Source organism: Peromyscus eremicus, chromosome 4, assembly GCF_949786415.1.
Source record: "Peromyscus eremicus chromosome 4, PerEre_H2_v1, whole genome shotgun sequence".
NCBI lineage: Eukaryota > Metazoa > Chordata > Mammalia > Rodentia > Cricetidae > Peromyscus > Peromyscus eremicus.
Window position 1 is genome coordinate 130,379,851 of NC_081419.1, and position 15,423 is coordinate 130,395,273.

At 48.8% G+C, this 15,423-nt stretch overlaps 1 protein-coding gene across 1 annotated transcript in view; it reads right to left on the minus strand.

Moving 5' to 3' along the window:
* Positions 1-15,423, minus strand: part of Soga1 (suppressor of glucose, autophagy associated 1) — a 66,939-nt gene that overhangs the window by 9,167 nt on the left and 42,349 nt on the right. The window contains exons 6-12 of the mRNA XM_059261788.1: positions 14,985-15,125; positions 10,635-10,760; positions 6,207-6,437; positions 5,871-5,975; positions 4,807-4,974; positions 3,695-3,946; positions 108-179 (exon numbers count right to left, since the gene is read on the minus strand). Of these exons, the coding sequence (XP_059117771.1) occupies positions 108-179; positions 3,695-3,946; positions 4,807-4,974; positions 5,871-5,975; positions 6,207-6,437; positions 10,635-10,760; positions 14,985-15,125 (1,095 nt within the window). The remainder of the gene's footprint in view (positions 1-107; positions 180-3,694; positions 3,947-4,806; positions 4,975-5,870; positions 5,976-6,206; positions 6,438-10,634; positions 10,761-14,984; positions 15,126-15,423) is intronic.

Consider the following 15,423-nt stretch of genomic DNA (forward strand, 5'->3'; position numbering starts at 1 on the left):
TAGCTTTTGGGACAGAGTTAGCAGCCTTCGGCCACGTTTCCCACAAGCAAGAAATTTTCTAGTATAGTCAGGAGCCAACAGAACACGGGTAGCAGAGATGCCCTCACCTCTTTCCAGTTGTTGTCCTGCTTTTCCAAGTCTGAGTGCTTCAGGACCCAGGGTTCAGCAGCCTTCTGCAGCTGAGAAAGGCAAAAAGTGTGTGCTGGTGAGCAGGGCTACTCTGAGCAGGGCCATTCCCCAGGCTCAACTCTATAGCCCACGTGACCCACGTCATGGGTCCAGTATTAGCTTCTCAGTGGGTAGCAGATCTGAGCCCCCACAGGTAGATTTGGAAAACAGTTAATACAAGCAGCTCCTGGCAGGCATCTTCCTGACATGGCTAATGGAGTTGTATAACAGTTGTTATCGCTACATTAATCGATAGTAGAGTCATAGAACAGCTAGGCAGAAAAGCAACAGCTATTTCACATAAGGGACCATGCTGCCATCAACGGCGGCCATCTGTAACAATCCAGCACTGCTGAGTCCTGAGGTGACCCCCGGAGCACCATCACTTCCAGGGAGTCCACTGCATGTACATATCAGTTCATTTAATCCTCATTAATACTTGCGACCACAGGAGCAGGTGTGACTGTGATTATTCCCAAGTAGCAGGTGAGAGGATAAAGACTACAAAAGGAAAAAACTGGCCCAGATGTGGGCAGATAAATTAGCAGCTGGGATTATAGGAGCTGCACCATCACTTTGCTTAAATTCCGCCACAGTTTTACAGCTGACTCCCACACAGGGTGACTCACCTGAGTTTCCCCAGGGTTTTCCCAGTGTTAGTAAGGCTTACATCCCCCAAACCTTTCAGTTCTGAAAAAGCAAGAAGGTTCTGCCTAGGACTGTTCCAAGAGAAAAGTGGAAGTCCAAAGCAAAGCCAGGATGGGCTGGTCACCTGTTTGCACTTGAACCCATGTCTCAAACTTTGTTTCTTAGGAACCCAACGTAAGATAAGTAAAACGGGGGTAAGGGGAGCAACCAAAGTGTCCTCAACACGAATGAACAGAAATCACAGATGAAGATGGTTAAGCCAAGGCCCAGGCAGGGGGACCTGGGGCATGTGCCATTCTTGTAGCTAGCTCTTTTATTCCCATGGCTGCCCTGAGAGATGAGAAGGTGAATGAACAGCCATCCTCCTTGTGTAAACAAACCCCAGAGATCAGAGCTGACTTGACTAGGCTTGCGCCTCCTGATCAGGAGCCCCTTTGTGGTCCAAATGAAAATGGCCCCCATAGGCTCATAGGGAGTGGCACTATTAGGAGGTGTGGCCTCGTCTGAGTAGATGTGGCCTTGTTGGAGGAAGTGTGTCACTGGGGATGGGTTTTGAGGTTTCAAATGCTCAAGCCAGGCCCAGTGTCACTCTCTCTTCCTGCTGCCTTTGGATCAGGATATAGAACTCTCAGCTACTTCTCCAGTACCATGTCTGCCTGTGAGCCACCATGCTCCCACCATGACGATAACGGACTGAACCTGTAAGCCAGCCCCAATTAAATGTTTTCCTTTACAAGCGTTGCAGTGGTTATGGTGTCTCTTCACAGCAACAGAACACTGACTAAGACCCCCCTCCTGCTGCTCTGCAGGCTGTTTGTCCTGGCTGGTTTCACTGAGAGCACAACTTACATGGATGTGGGGCTGACACCCGTGATCCTAGCTCTGGAGAGGCTGAGGAAGAACTGAGCACCCCAGGCTGATCTGGGACAACTACTAAGTGAGATACACAGAGACTCAGTCTCAAAACAAACAAAACAAAAAAGGAAGGAAAGGATGAAGGAAGGAGGGAGAAGATAAGAGAAAGAGGATGCAGCTTTGGGTGTCCTGGTTTGAACTGAGGGAAGCCAGAGAACAGATCTAGGAAGCTAGCAAATTCCACACAAGGTCCCTGCTGGGACACCAAGCACAGGACTCAGTACCTGTGAGCCAGCAGGTCCCAGCTGTGGATTTGCTGATACCCCATTAAGCATAGCATGGATTTGGCTTAATGATTTCTAAATCATTAAAAAATAATGTTAATGGAACAAAAAGGAATCATTCTATAGACAGGAAGTGGCCAGATGGTGCGAAAGCGTGCTCTGATCAGCGCTCCACATGTCCCAGGGAATGCGCTTTAGTTTGTGGGTGTACCAGCCTGAACTTGCCACATATAGACACCAATGAAATGTGACCCCCTGAGATGCGATGTTCTGTAGCTAGTGAGTGTGACCCTAGAGAACACCTGGTCCCTTGCAAGAGGTCAGTTCACGCCAAATGTTAGGGCTGGAGAGATGGCTCAGCCATTAAAAGCACTTGCTGCTTTTCTAGAGGACTCAGGCTCAGATCCCAGCACCCACATGGCCATTCACAACCATCTGTAACTCCAGTTCCAAGAAATCCAACACCCTCTTTTGGCCTGAGGGCATCAGGTACGTACATGGTACATATACATACATGCAAGCAAACCACTCATCCACATAATCTTTTTTTTTTTTTTTTTAAATCTGCCAGATGTGAGGTTTCTGCCATGTTTCTGTCCTGTCAGAAACAGGACATTTTGGGTCATTTTGCTCATCTGCAAAGTGACCTTCCAAGGTTGAGGGGGTTGGAGATTGCATTCTGAGAAGACATACAATGAAGGTAACTCTTGGAGAGATGCTCACCCTCATCAGGTGAACTGAAAGATTGGGGAGTCTTGGAAACTGGCAAGGGAAAAGCAAAGCAGGTCTGCATAACGCTCCGCTTACAGCAGGTGGGCGGGGCGGGGGTGGGTGGGAGGGGGGTAAGAGGGAGGACACAACATGACATGGGGCTGGAAGGCCAAGGGAAAACGCTTTGGAGACCAGCTTTTCAATCACTATACACTCGAGTGCCCTTGAATGTAGCATCGTGATACTGTACACACGCTCGTGTGTAGATCTCACTAGGGGGGCTAATTTCTGCTTGTTTGGTTGTTTTGAGACAGGGTTCCTTGTAAACCAGGCTGGCTCCAAACGCACTAACTAGCTGAGGATGATGACCATGAACCTCTAACTCTCCTGCCTTTACCTTTGAAAAGATTACAGGCATGAGCTGCCACGCTTGGTTCCCATGGTGCTGGGAATCCAAGCCAGGGTTCCACGCCTGCTAGGCAAGTGCTCTGAGACATCGCCAGCTCCCTAGTGAAAACACGGTGCCTGGATTTTGTCTGTGTGGGATAAAGAATGGAGGAATGAAGCAGCAGCTACACTGCTGAGGCTCTGCACGGGAGAGGCAAGTGTGCATGCAGGAACAGAAACCCTCCGCAGGTGTAAACCCACACAGCACCAAGGGAGGGAGCCAGATGGAGTACGGTTTCTGTAGTACGTAGGTCTTGGTCTCCCTCCTCCAGAGGACTCCAGTTTTCCTATGGGAAACTCTCGGCCCTTCAATCACTTATGGGTCCTGGTTTTGATAGGCCCTCATAACAGGTCTATCATGACTGACACCTGGCCACTGAGAACTTGGGGGGGAAAAACGTTTTTATTGCAACTGCTAAGCTGTGAGCTATGAGCAGGAAATGACGGCCTTATGCGAGGTTGGCATGCATAAGAGTGGCGTGAACACGGGAGAGGGGCCTGAAAGGCAGGCCGAGGAAAGGCCTGGTTCTCACGCCTCTCTCTCAGCTCTTTCCCACCTGAGCCCCTGGATCCAGCCTCACCTGACTGAGGCGGTTCTGCAGCTCCTTCACCTGCTGCTCCACCTGCTGCTTCTCGCCCTGCAGCCGCTCCACCAGCTGCAGCTTCTCCTGGCTCCAGTGGCGCTCGCTGATCTGCAGCTGCCGCGTCAGCTCCATGACGGCGCTGTAGGACTCCGCCAGGAGGTGTTGCTGTTCTTCCCGCTCCCGCTGCAGCGCAGCCTTCCAGTCGGGCCCGGGCCTCTCGCTGGCACCCTTCCCAGCCTTCAGCTCCATCTGCAGGAAGAAGCATCAGCTGGGTAGTGGAGGAGACACTGGCTCCACACCTATACCAGGGAGGCTCTGGGGACCCTCCATGCTGATCCCCCTTCAATAGAGCTGTGGACCCCTTTCTGCATACAAGCCAGACCCTGCACTAATGTTCTCTTCCTAAACCTCTGTAAGCCAAGTGCTACATCCGGTCCCTCAGAGGGGCTCCATGGGGCTAAATAAACATTCCACATCTGGCTACAATAGGCAAAGCCCCCAGCTACTGATAACCATGCCATTTATCAACTCTTTTTTTTGTTTGTTTTGGTTTTCAAAACAGTGTTTCTCTGTAAAGCCCTGGGCATCCTGGAACTCACTCTGTGGACCAGGCTGGCCTTGAATTCACAGAGATCCGCCTGCCTCTGCCTCCTGAGTGCTGGGATTAAAGGTGTGCGCCACCATTACTCAGCCCCTGCCTATTTATCTGTATTAATAACCCTGCCTGTGTCTCTCTGCTCTAACCGACTACATACTAAATAGGCTAAGCTTCCAGAGCATTGTGGTTTCTCCAGCAGAGAGCCCAGATCACCCAACCCTAGCTTGCTGTGTCTCCTTGTGTCCCTCTGTCTTTTCTTCATTCTCTTGACATCCTAGTCAGGTCTAGCCCAGAGCCATGTTGGATGTGGCATGCAGGCAGGTGTGGGAACATTCTGAGAGTACACGGTGCAGCCTATCTCTCTGTCTCTCTATCTCTCTGGGGCTCAAGGTGAAGTGTAAAGGGTCCTGTGCACCCAAGAGCACAGCTTAGGACCCTCCTCCCCGATCTGACGGTCTGGATCTGGGCTGCGAACAAGGGAGAGACGTCCCTGAGAAGCAAGGAGGCTTACTTGTGAGGCATGGCCCTTGAGCTCTGCCCGCTCCGTCTCCCATGTGGCCTTAGCCTTTGCAAACTGCTGCTGAAGCTCAGTCAGACCGCGACGCTCGTCCCGCAGCAGCCAGCACAGCTCCTTCAGTGTGACCTTCATGTCAGCCAGGGTCTTGACGTACTCATTAGGCTGCAGACAGAGTAAGGCCCGGTCAAGAGCTTCGTGAGGGCAGGGAGGGCAGCCCTGGGGCTGCTGACTCACCCAGGAGGCCAGCCTTGGCCCTACCAGCCTCAGAGAACCCTCTTCAGGTCCTCTCCAGTAAATGGGGGTGAAGGCCAGTCCTGGGGTAGCCTGGCTGAGCAGCACGTCTCACATGCAATGTATTGTTACATGAGCAGCAGTTCTGCCCAGATGGAGAGAAACAACCTCCCCCAGGCTTTGCAGGCCCCAGGCTACAGCTCTCTTGCCTCTCTGAGCTGAGGCCTCCATGGAGCCTCTCAAATGGTACTCCCCTTTCCTGGTTCCTTACACACTGCTCAGCCACACCCCGGCTCACGGTAGAACCCTTCGAGGCTGACTGACTCCATGGCTCCCTCTGACCTGTGGCTTGATTTGACAGTTCTTAACTCTAGAGCATAAGGGCCTCTCTTGGTGTGACCCTGGCCTGGTATCCTTACCCTCTCCCAATGTCCCACTGGTCACAGCTACTCCAACACATCTTGCCACACCTCTGTACACACAGTCCTCTTGGTTCAATATGGTCTGTTTTCCTTTCTGAACTTAACAAGCCCCTATTCATCGATGGAAGTGCACTACACGTGACCTCCTTCTCTGTAACACTGTTCCCTATATAACAAATTAACTGCTCTCCTTCCTGTACTTCACAGATCATCTGTTCTTCTGTCACCACCCCGGATGACTCATGTCCCCCTAGCCCTGAGCAATTGGCGGGCCAGTTCCCAGCCAATAACCATCTGCAGCTCCCGTGTCCCATCAGGGCTGTGTGAGAAGACAGCCGGAAGTGGTCATTAACGGATGAGGTACACACGGTACACAGGAGTAGGACCAGAAGGGGCTGAACACACCGTGTTCTGGGTCCAGCTGTCCCCTGTGCAGGCCTTGTTATCCGAGTGTTGGGCGTTCATCTCTTCTTCCTCCATGAGCAGGTACAGTTCCTTCATGCTGTTTACCTGGTTTGAGAAACAACATTCAACAGCCTCAGCCTTCAGAGGGTGGGGACACTGCCAAGCCACCCATGCAGGAAGGATGAGTGGCTCAGGAGGAACCAAAGCCTGTCACTGACGTCCCACACCTTAGTGGTGACCCACCCCCTCAACCCGGCACTGCTCAGGGAGAGAAGCAGAACTCACGCTCCATGCCCCCTTCTTCCCGCTCAGGGCTAGGACTAAGCTCAGCCATACCTCCAGGAAATCATCCTCCTCGTGGGGCAGGACCTTGCCCTGCCGCCAGCGCTTCAGGAACCACCTGAGCTTCATGAAGAGCAGCAGGAAGTTGTGCTTGAACTGCTGGGACTCCTGCACCAGGATGTTCTTCTCCTGGCTCCAGAATTTCTGCTCCAGCCTCCTTTGGAGGCTCAGACTCTGCAGCTCGAACTCCCGCCTCAGCAGCGCCCTCTGCTGGTCTTCTTTTAGCTGTCAGGACAGGCGTGAGCAAGGGAGGGACCCAGTTGATTTCAGACCCAGATCAAAGGCAGAGGGGGGACACTAATGGCAAGTGCCTGCTGGTGACCCCTGCCAGGGCTTCTACCCAAAGCAGCCCAGTGGGCTGGAGAGAGAGCTGTCAGTACAGTGCCTGCCACACAAGCATAAGGATGTTAGTTCATCCAGAAGGCACATGCAAAAGCTCAGCCAGCCCGCCTCCTGTCATCAGCGAGCCCCGGGTGTCAGGGAGGGATCCTGACTCAAAACATTAAGGAATGACCTCTAGCCACCATGACTGAGCACCTACCGGGCGTCAGATGCCTCCCATGTGCTCACACTGGTCTGGGAACTATGACGGTAAGTGGGGACCGCAGAGAGGGCAAGGTGCAGAGCAGAGGTATGCTGGGGTCAAGGAAGGCTGAGAAACATGAACTATCCTAAGGAGCAACTGGGTCACGGCTAAGGGAGCCAAAGGCCCAGGATGTACAGCTCTCAGCGAAGCACGTCTGCTCTGTGAGCTCTGTTTCCCAATCTGTAATCCTTCTGCCTCTGCAGCATGTCCTACCCTGCACCATCACCACAGCAGCTTCCAGATCGGTAAAGTGGGGGACCTCATAGGGAAGAGTATGAGGATTACAGGATATAATATGTGGGGCGTGTGTTACACGGGCCACTCAGGAAGGTCTGCTTCTTTCGTTCTTTCTTTCTTTCTCTCTCTCTCTCTCTCTCTCTCTCTCTCTCTCTCTCTCTCTCTCTCTCTCTGTTTTTACATTTCCTTATTATGTATTATTATTCCTTATTTTGTATGTCTATGGGTGGACACAGGTGCCTTGGCACGTGTACAGTGGTCAGAGGACTAGAGAGGTTAGTTCTCTCTCACTGTATGGGTCCTGGAGATCGAACTTAAGTTGTAAGGCTTGATGACTAGTGTCTTTACCTTTCTCACCATTAATAAATGCTATTACCGAACTATCAAATTGACCCACAGCCAGGTTTGAGAGGAGCACCATTTCAAAAACAGGAAACTGAGGCCAAGAGTTGAAACGGGCTGGAGAGATGGCTCAGTGGTTAAAAGCACTGGCTGCTCTTCCCAAGGACCCGGTTTCTGCTGAGGGCCATGGGAGTATACAGCAGGTGACAACTGATGTTTGACAAGTCGACCCACCAGATGTATAACTCTCTGATGGGGAGCCCTACCTGGCAAGGCCATGGGGTCACTGGCTGTGGAAACCGGTTGCTTTCTGTCTGTAGCTTTCTCATGTGACACCATTATACCTCCCTGTGGGGTACTTTCCAAGGCCCTTTGGTAGTGTGTTTTACATCTCTGGGCACACAGTCAGCTCTGGATTTCTGTTTAAGCTGTATAATTCTGATGAATAGAAATATTACCAGAATATTCTTCTTTACTGACACAGGAAAGTAGCAGTATTCTCAGTCTCAAAGACAGCCTTTCATACATTTTGCAAAGACCTTAGAACAAGTCCAATATAGACTAGCTGCCCCTACAGAATATATGCAAAGACTAATTCCCAGGTGTTGTTTATTGCTAAGTCAAGGCCAGGCTGTTTACACCAAGACACAGTCCTTCTTGCAGTACCTCCCTTTCTGCATGTGCCCTGATCACTCAAGGTTTAGCCAATTGTTTATTGGCTGTGTAGAGCTCTGTGAGAGCTTGTGGCTGCACTCCTGCTCAGCTCCCCAGGAGTGGCTCCAGAGAGTAGCACCTGGCCCTAATCCATCTTTTGTTTAACTGATACCTTTTGTTTGTCCTATGTGAATCTTGTCTCAGAGCCTCCTAAGGATACAAGGCCTATGCAAAACTTGGTTCAGGAAACCCGGCAAACTGTGGTACCTGAGAAATCGAGGAATTTGCACTTGGCATTGTATTGTTGGGAGCTCCTTTTAGGTTGTTTTGAGCATATGGAAATCAACTGGCTAAACTGTAAATATTGAGAGATATAAAAATGCCCAGGGTGAAGGGAAAGGGGTCAGTCCCTAGAGCCTTGAATCCAGAGAGGCTGGATTCCCTTGCAGCCTCGAAGGCTAAATTCATTCTTTTTGTTTGTTTGTTTGTTTTGTTTTGTTTTTTGTTTTTTGTCTGTTTCTTTTTCAAGACAGGGTTTCTCTGTGTAGCTTTGCGCCTTTCCTGGATCTCACTCTGTAGACCAGGCTGGCCTCAAACTCAAAAAGATCCGCCTAAACTCATTCTTTTTTTTTTTTTTTTTAAAGATTTATTTATTTATTATGTATACAGCATGTATGACTGCAGGTCAGAAGAGGGCACCAGATCTCATTACAGATGGTTGTGAGCCACCATGTGGTTGCTGGGAATTGAACTCAGGACCTCTGGAAGAGCAGGCAGTGCTCTTAACCTTTGAGCCATCTCTCCAGCCCCTAAACTCATTCTTAAGGTGCCTCTGAGCCTTCTTTCCATGGATTCATGTGAACCCACACACCCGTGCTGCTACAGAATGTGAGTGGTGTGTGTGTGTGTGTGTGTGTGTGTGTGTGTGTGTGTGTGTGTGTGTGTTGGGTGAGAGATGAAGAAGAAGCATGAGAGAAGTGTGAAGAAGTAAATGGGTGAAAGAATGAATGAATAAAATGTGATAGATAGACTAAAACTTGTTCCTAATTACCCTCAGATAAAAGTTCCCTACCCCTCGATACTCTGAGGCATTCTTTTCATTACCCTGAGCAGATCGTGGGAGCTGGTCTAACAAGGTCCACGATAGGTTTCAGTTCCCAGAACCCACATCAGGCAGATCCACAGACACTTGCACTGACATGCACATATCCACACATATCTATGTGTAATTAAAAATAAAAAAATCTTAAAATTTTTTTTAAAGAGATGAAACAGGGAGTCATGGTGGGCACACACCTTTCCCAGCACTTGGGAGACAGAGGCAGGTGGATCTCTGTGAGTTCAAATCAGCCCACTCTACATACTGAGTGGACAGCCAGGGCTACATAGAGAGGGATGTTGTAGAATATTATTTTAATGCTGTGGAACATTTGTTTAATGATGCAAAGATGTATTGCATTCTTTTATGATGCATGTGTTTAATTCTGTGAAGCTGTGTTACTGTGCCTGTCTAAAATACCTGATTGGTCTAATAAAGAGCTGAATAGCCATAGCAAGGCAGGAGAAAGGATAGGTGGGGCTGGCAGGCAGAGAGAAAAGGAGAAAATGAGAGAAACTGGAGATTAAGAAACGAGAAAGGAAGAAGAGGGGACTCCAGGGGCCAGCCACTCTGCTACACAGCAAGCCATGGAGTAAGAAGTAAAGAAAGGTATACAGAAATAGAGAAAGGTAAATGCCCAGAGGCAAAAGGTAGATGGGATAATTTAAATTAAGGCAAGCTGGCTAGAAACAAGCCAAGCTAAGGCCGGGCATTCATAAGAAAGATTAAGACTCTGTGTGTGATTTATTTGGGAGCTGGTGGTAGGCTCCCAAAAGATTGAAAGAATAAAAAACAATCAACAACAGAGAGACACTGCCTCAAACAAAACAGAGCAAAATCCAAAGAGATTAAACAGGCCAGTGTCATCTAGGCAGCCAATATCATGTGCAGAGGTCCCAGCCCAGTCTAGAGCTAACAATCACAAGCTCAGTGACACCCTGGCATGTCGTGATATACTGTGTACCCTAATAAACTTGCCTGAGGATCAGAGGACAGAACCAGCCACTAGATTAGACACAGTGCCAGGCAGTGGTGGCACACACCTTTAATCCAGGCATTTGGGATCTCATGCCTTTGCTTGGGAAGCACACACGCCTTTCATCCCAGGAAGTGATGTCTGGGCAGAGGAAGGTATATAAGGCGTGAGGAAACAGGAACTCACTCTCTTTAGGCTGAGGATTTTGGAGAGGTAAGAACCAGTGGCTGGCTGCCTTGCTTCTCCGATCTTTCAGCTTTCACCCCTGATATCTGTCTGGCTCTGGGTTTTTTATTAAAAGACCATCTAAGATTTGAACAAGCACTGGCAGGGCACAGGGGTGCTTCCCCTCATGTTATCCCCTTCTGAGGGCCCTGCTTTCAGTAGTGTTTTATTTCTTCTGCTAGGGACAGAATCCCGAGCCTCCCACACGCTGGGCAAGCGCTCTGCCACAGAGCTACACCACGGCCTCTGCATCTTCAGTCCTGGGAGAAGTTGTAGCAGGTTAAAAATGTGGTACAAACGCACCTGGACCACTTTCTGGTTGAAGCTGTCTGCCTCCTCCTTCCGGAGCTGCCGCTCCTGGGACAGCTGCTCTTGCAAGCCCCGGAGGCTGTCGTGGGCCTCGGCCAGGACCAGTTGAAGCTCTTTGATCTGCAGTGGGGCGGGGCCACACAAGGATGGAGAGAGGACACAGGCTGTGGTCAAAGAAGGGCAGGAGCAGAGAACCAACAGTAAGCTGGACCCGGGGTCCTTGCCTCAGAGTCATCGTGACCGTTAAATGAAACAGTCCATGTCAAACCCTCCACAGAATAATTTTTAACATTTCTCTCTTGCAAATTTATTTGCAGAAAAAAATATACCGTGAAAACTAAATTTGATTCACAAAGTTGTTCATAGTCTCTTTAATCGCTCGATTTACTTATTTTTGACTCGGCCTCAGTATTTTTCACAGGCTGGTCTCAAACTCCTGAGCTCAAGGTATCCCCCTGCTTCAGCCTCCCAAGTAGCTGGGGCTGTAGGAGCTGCCACCACATGCAATTTCATTGTTTATAATTAAAGGTTTAGAGGTCTCTTTGTCAACAATCAGGTGCCCATAGGTGTGTGGATTTACGTCGGGGTCTTCGATTCCATTGATCCACCTGTCTGTTTTTATGCCACTACCATACTACAGCTCTGTAGTAGCACTTAAGATCAGGGATGGTGATAGCTTCAGAAGTTCAGGATTGTTTTGGCTACCCCAAGTTTTTTGTTTTTCCATATGAAGTTGAATATTGCTCTTTCAAGGTCTGTAAAGATTGTGTTGGAATTCTGATGGGGATTGCACTGAATTTGTAGATTGCTTTTGGTAAGATGGCCATTTTACTATGTTAATCCTACTGATTCATAAGCATGGGGAGATCTTTCCATACACGATTGGAGAAAAAAAAAAAGTCAACATAGTGATGCCTAACAATGTTCTGCCTAACAATATACTCATAGATCGGTGACTATGCTAATTGTCATCAGAGAGCCTTCGTCCAGTAATCAATGGACACAGATACAGACACCCACAGCCAAGCATTGGGCCAAGCTCAGGGAATCCTGCTGAAGAGAAGGAGGAAGGATTGTATGAGCCGGGGTGTGTGTGTATGTGTGTGTGTGGGGGGGTGGTCAAGGACATCACAAGAGAACCCACAGAAACAATTAATCTGGGCTCATAGAAGCTCACAGACTCTGGATGGACAGCCAGGGAGCCTACATGGGACTGACCTAGGCCTTTTGTGTGTGTGTGTGTGTGTGTGTGTGTGTGTGTGTGTGTGTGTGTGAGAGAGAGACAGTTGTGTAGCTTGGTCTACTTATGGGACTCCTAGTAATGGGGGCAGGGTATGTCTCCAATGCTTTGGTTGGCTTTTGGGAACCTATCCCTCATACTGGGTTACCTTGCCCAGTCTTAATACAAGGGGAGGAGCTTGGTCCTGCCTCAACTTGATATGCCATGCTTTGTTGACACCCACAGGAGGCCTGCCCCTTTCTGAACAGAAACAGAGAAGTGGTGGTGGAGGGGAGGTGGGGGAGGAAATGGAAGGACAGGAGGGAGGGGAAATTGTGGTCTGGATGTGAAATAAATGATTAGATTTAATTAATATAAAAAATTTAGAAGCAATTTAAATAATAAATAATGAAATCTAAAATGTATTAAATGGGTCTATATATGTAAAAATCCATTCAGCTGTACACTTACAGACAGTCTTTGTGTATTATTACATAACATAAACACATTAACTATCAACATGGTTAACTACCTAATGATCTTAACTTTCTTTGTATCTTCATGTAATGCTGCTTAGGGGTCTAATTGTACTTATTGTGGCTTACAATGACCATGGAACAAGATCATTAAAAAAAAGTTAACCAAATTCTCCAATTTCTGGGGGAAATGGTGTTTTAAAAGCATTAGAACTAAATAGGCAAAGTTGATGTGTTCTTGGCCCAGCAGGATGGCTCAGCCAATAAAGGCTCTTGCAGACAAGCATCAGGACCTGAGTTTGACCCCGGGACCCACGTGGTGGGAGGGAGAGAACCAATTCCTACAAGTTGTCCTCTGACTTATACGTGCATGCTACAGCACAATATGCACACACCCACACACTAAATAAATAAATGTAAAAAGTGTTTTAAAACCTGTTCTTTTGTAAGTTCAGCTAGAGACTAGAAGGGAACACAGAAGGAACTTTGTAAAGTCTGCTGGCGGATCTAAAGGCTAATTTACAAAACAGGAAGATCGTGAGCTTGAGGCCAGCGTGGGCTACATGGCAAGACCCTGTCACAGGGCACCAAAGGGGAACAAGGTGTTCAGTTTGTGAAAAGCCGTACGTACCTGTTCGTCTTCCCTTCTCCCTCTCTCTCCCGTCCCTATCTGTGTGTGCGTGTGTGGATGCCGGACATTGGACCCAAAACCCCACACATGCTAAGCAAGTGCTTCATCACTGAGCTGTAGCCCCGCCCCATTGGTACTCCGTGGTTTACTCCAGTCATGAAAGTTTTAGCCAGACGAAATGAAGTGGTGCATGAGGCAGGAGGGTCACCTGAGCAGGTGAGTTTGAGACCAGCCTGAGCAACACAGTGAGACTCCATCTCAAAGAAAGGAAAGTATTGCGTATTTCTGGTAATGGGAATGTTTATTCTAACACACTGTGCAGGAAGAGGAACGTGGAAATGGTCCCAGGCATGGCAGGTGTCCTGCTGTGAGAAAAAATTATGTGGCCAAAAATATGATAACTTGGCACTGTCTCTGCAATGATTTGAGGCATGTCTTGTACACCTGTTCTGTATTAAAAATCTCTGCAGAGCTGGGCAAAGTGTCGTGTGCCTGTAATCCCAGCACTAAGAAGTTGGAGGCAGGAAGATGGTAAGTTTGAGGTAAATGTGGTCTACACCCTGAGACCCTGGCTCAGCAAACCAACAACCCTTTAGAAGAAGTCAGGCTACTACCCTCACACACCCTCCTTGAACTCAGGGTTGGTGCCACGTTTCAATCGTAACTGCTCAGGAAGGATGAATGAAACCAATTAAATGTGTAAACGAGCTCACACAAACAAGCTCATTTCTTCTCAGAAAATGAGATCTAAGCATTTCAGGGTTTTTCTTCTTCCTACTCTGTCCTTGCCCTTCTCTGTCTGTCCATCTCCCCACTGGGGATCAAAGCTAAGGTCTTCCGCATGCTAAGTGCACAGGGCTACAGCTCAGTTACACAACAGATACTGTTTTTCCTTCTTCCCCCTTCCCCTACTAAAATGTCCAGACTGCCTCAGTTTCCAGGGAGCATCCCAGGGAACGTTTCAAAGACCAGAGAACTTTAGAAATTCTAATGATCATCAATGTTGTGGGTGGGAAAGCTGGGGCCACAGGATGTGAATGTATCCAAGGTCATACCACCAGACCATCAGAGTGATATTTCACTCAGGTCCCCTGAGTCCGAGTGACATGTCATGGACACTGTCCTCATCCTCACTCATAAAGGCCAGGCCTTAAGCTAAAGCTTTTTACTTATCTACCCCTGTCAACAACCCTATGAGGGGTTCTGTTCTTAAGGTCACAAAACCTACAAATAAGAAGCAAAGTGACATATCCAAGATCTCACAGCCAGCACACAAGAGATTCACAACCTGAACTCAGCCAGAATGGAGAGACCATTGTGCTAGGGGATGTCTTTCTGTATGCTGTGAATACATGTTGTTCCCATTGGTTAATAAATAAGCTGCTTTGGCCTATGGCAAGGCAGCTTAGAGACAGGCAGGAAATCCAAGGAGAGAGAAAAGAGGAGTCTGGAGAGACTCGAGCCTGCCACCCAAGGAGCAACATGCCAGCAGACTGGTAAAGCCACAGACCACATGGCAAAACATACATGAATAGAAATGGGTTAATTTAAGATAAAAGAGCTAGCTAGCAAGAAGCCTGTCATAGGCCATGCAATTGGTAATTAATATAAGCCTCTGTGTGTTTACTTAGGACCAAGCAGCTGTAGGACGCGGGTGGGACAGATTCGTCCCATAGCGTGCGTGGGGTGGGGTGTGGGCGTGGTACAGGCAGGAGAAACTTCCAGCTACACCATTGCCTCTCTGGTATGTACATTAGACATTTTATGACGGCCTCCAGTTCAATATCCTAACACTGGCATTACAGGTACATACCATGTCCAGCTAAGCTTTCTCTAACTAGACCATGGGATTGATTCAAATCCCCCCCTCCCCCCCCCCCCGCCCCCCGGTTATCAGGAAGCTTAAAATCAAACAGAATGCTCAAAGCCCATACCATCACCCTCCAAGGGTCACCCTTGTTCTGAGAGGCCCCAGACAATCTCCTTCAACCCAACCTCCAGCTTAGGCCTTGACCCACCTCAGAGGCATAGGAATCATTATCTTCAGCTCGATAAGGCCTGAAGTTCCGACTAGGGTCAGGCTTGGAGTCCAAGTCACCAGCACGGAAGGCCTCTCGGATCCTAGGCTCCCATTCCAGCAGATCTCTGAAGTCAGATGGCTAAAGTGAGGGGCACAAGCAGAAGACAGCCATGGGGAGAGGCCCGAGGAACACTACAAAAGGTCCCCACCAGGCCTCAGCTCCATAACAGGGTTTGTCCACATGAGAGCGAGGCTCAGGTGAATCAACCTTGCACCCGGACCCAGCCTTACCAGGGAGCACTGCCACCACGCAATGACTGCTTGTTGCAAAGATGAACGAGTAGCAAAGATGAATGAGTAGGCACGTGAAAACACTATTTTTGTGAATGGCTGTTATGCAAAGCCTTCGGAAACAGTTCCACTGCTCTACCACCTGT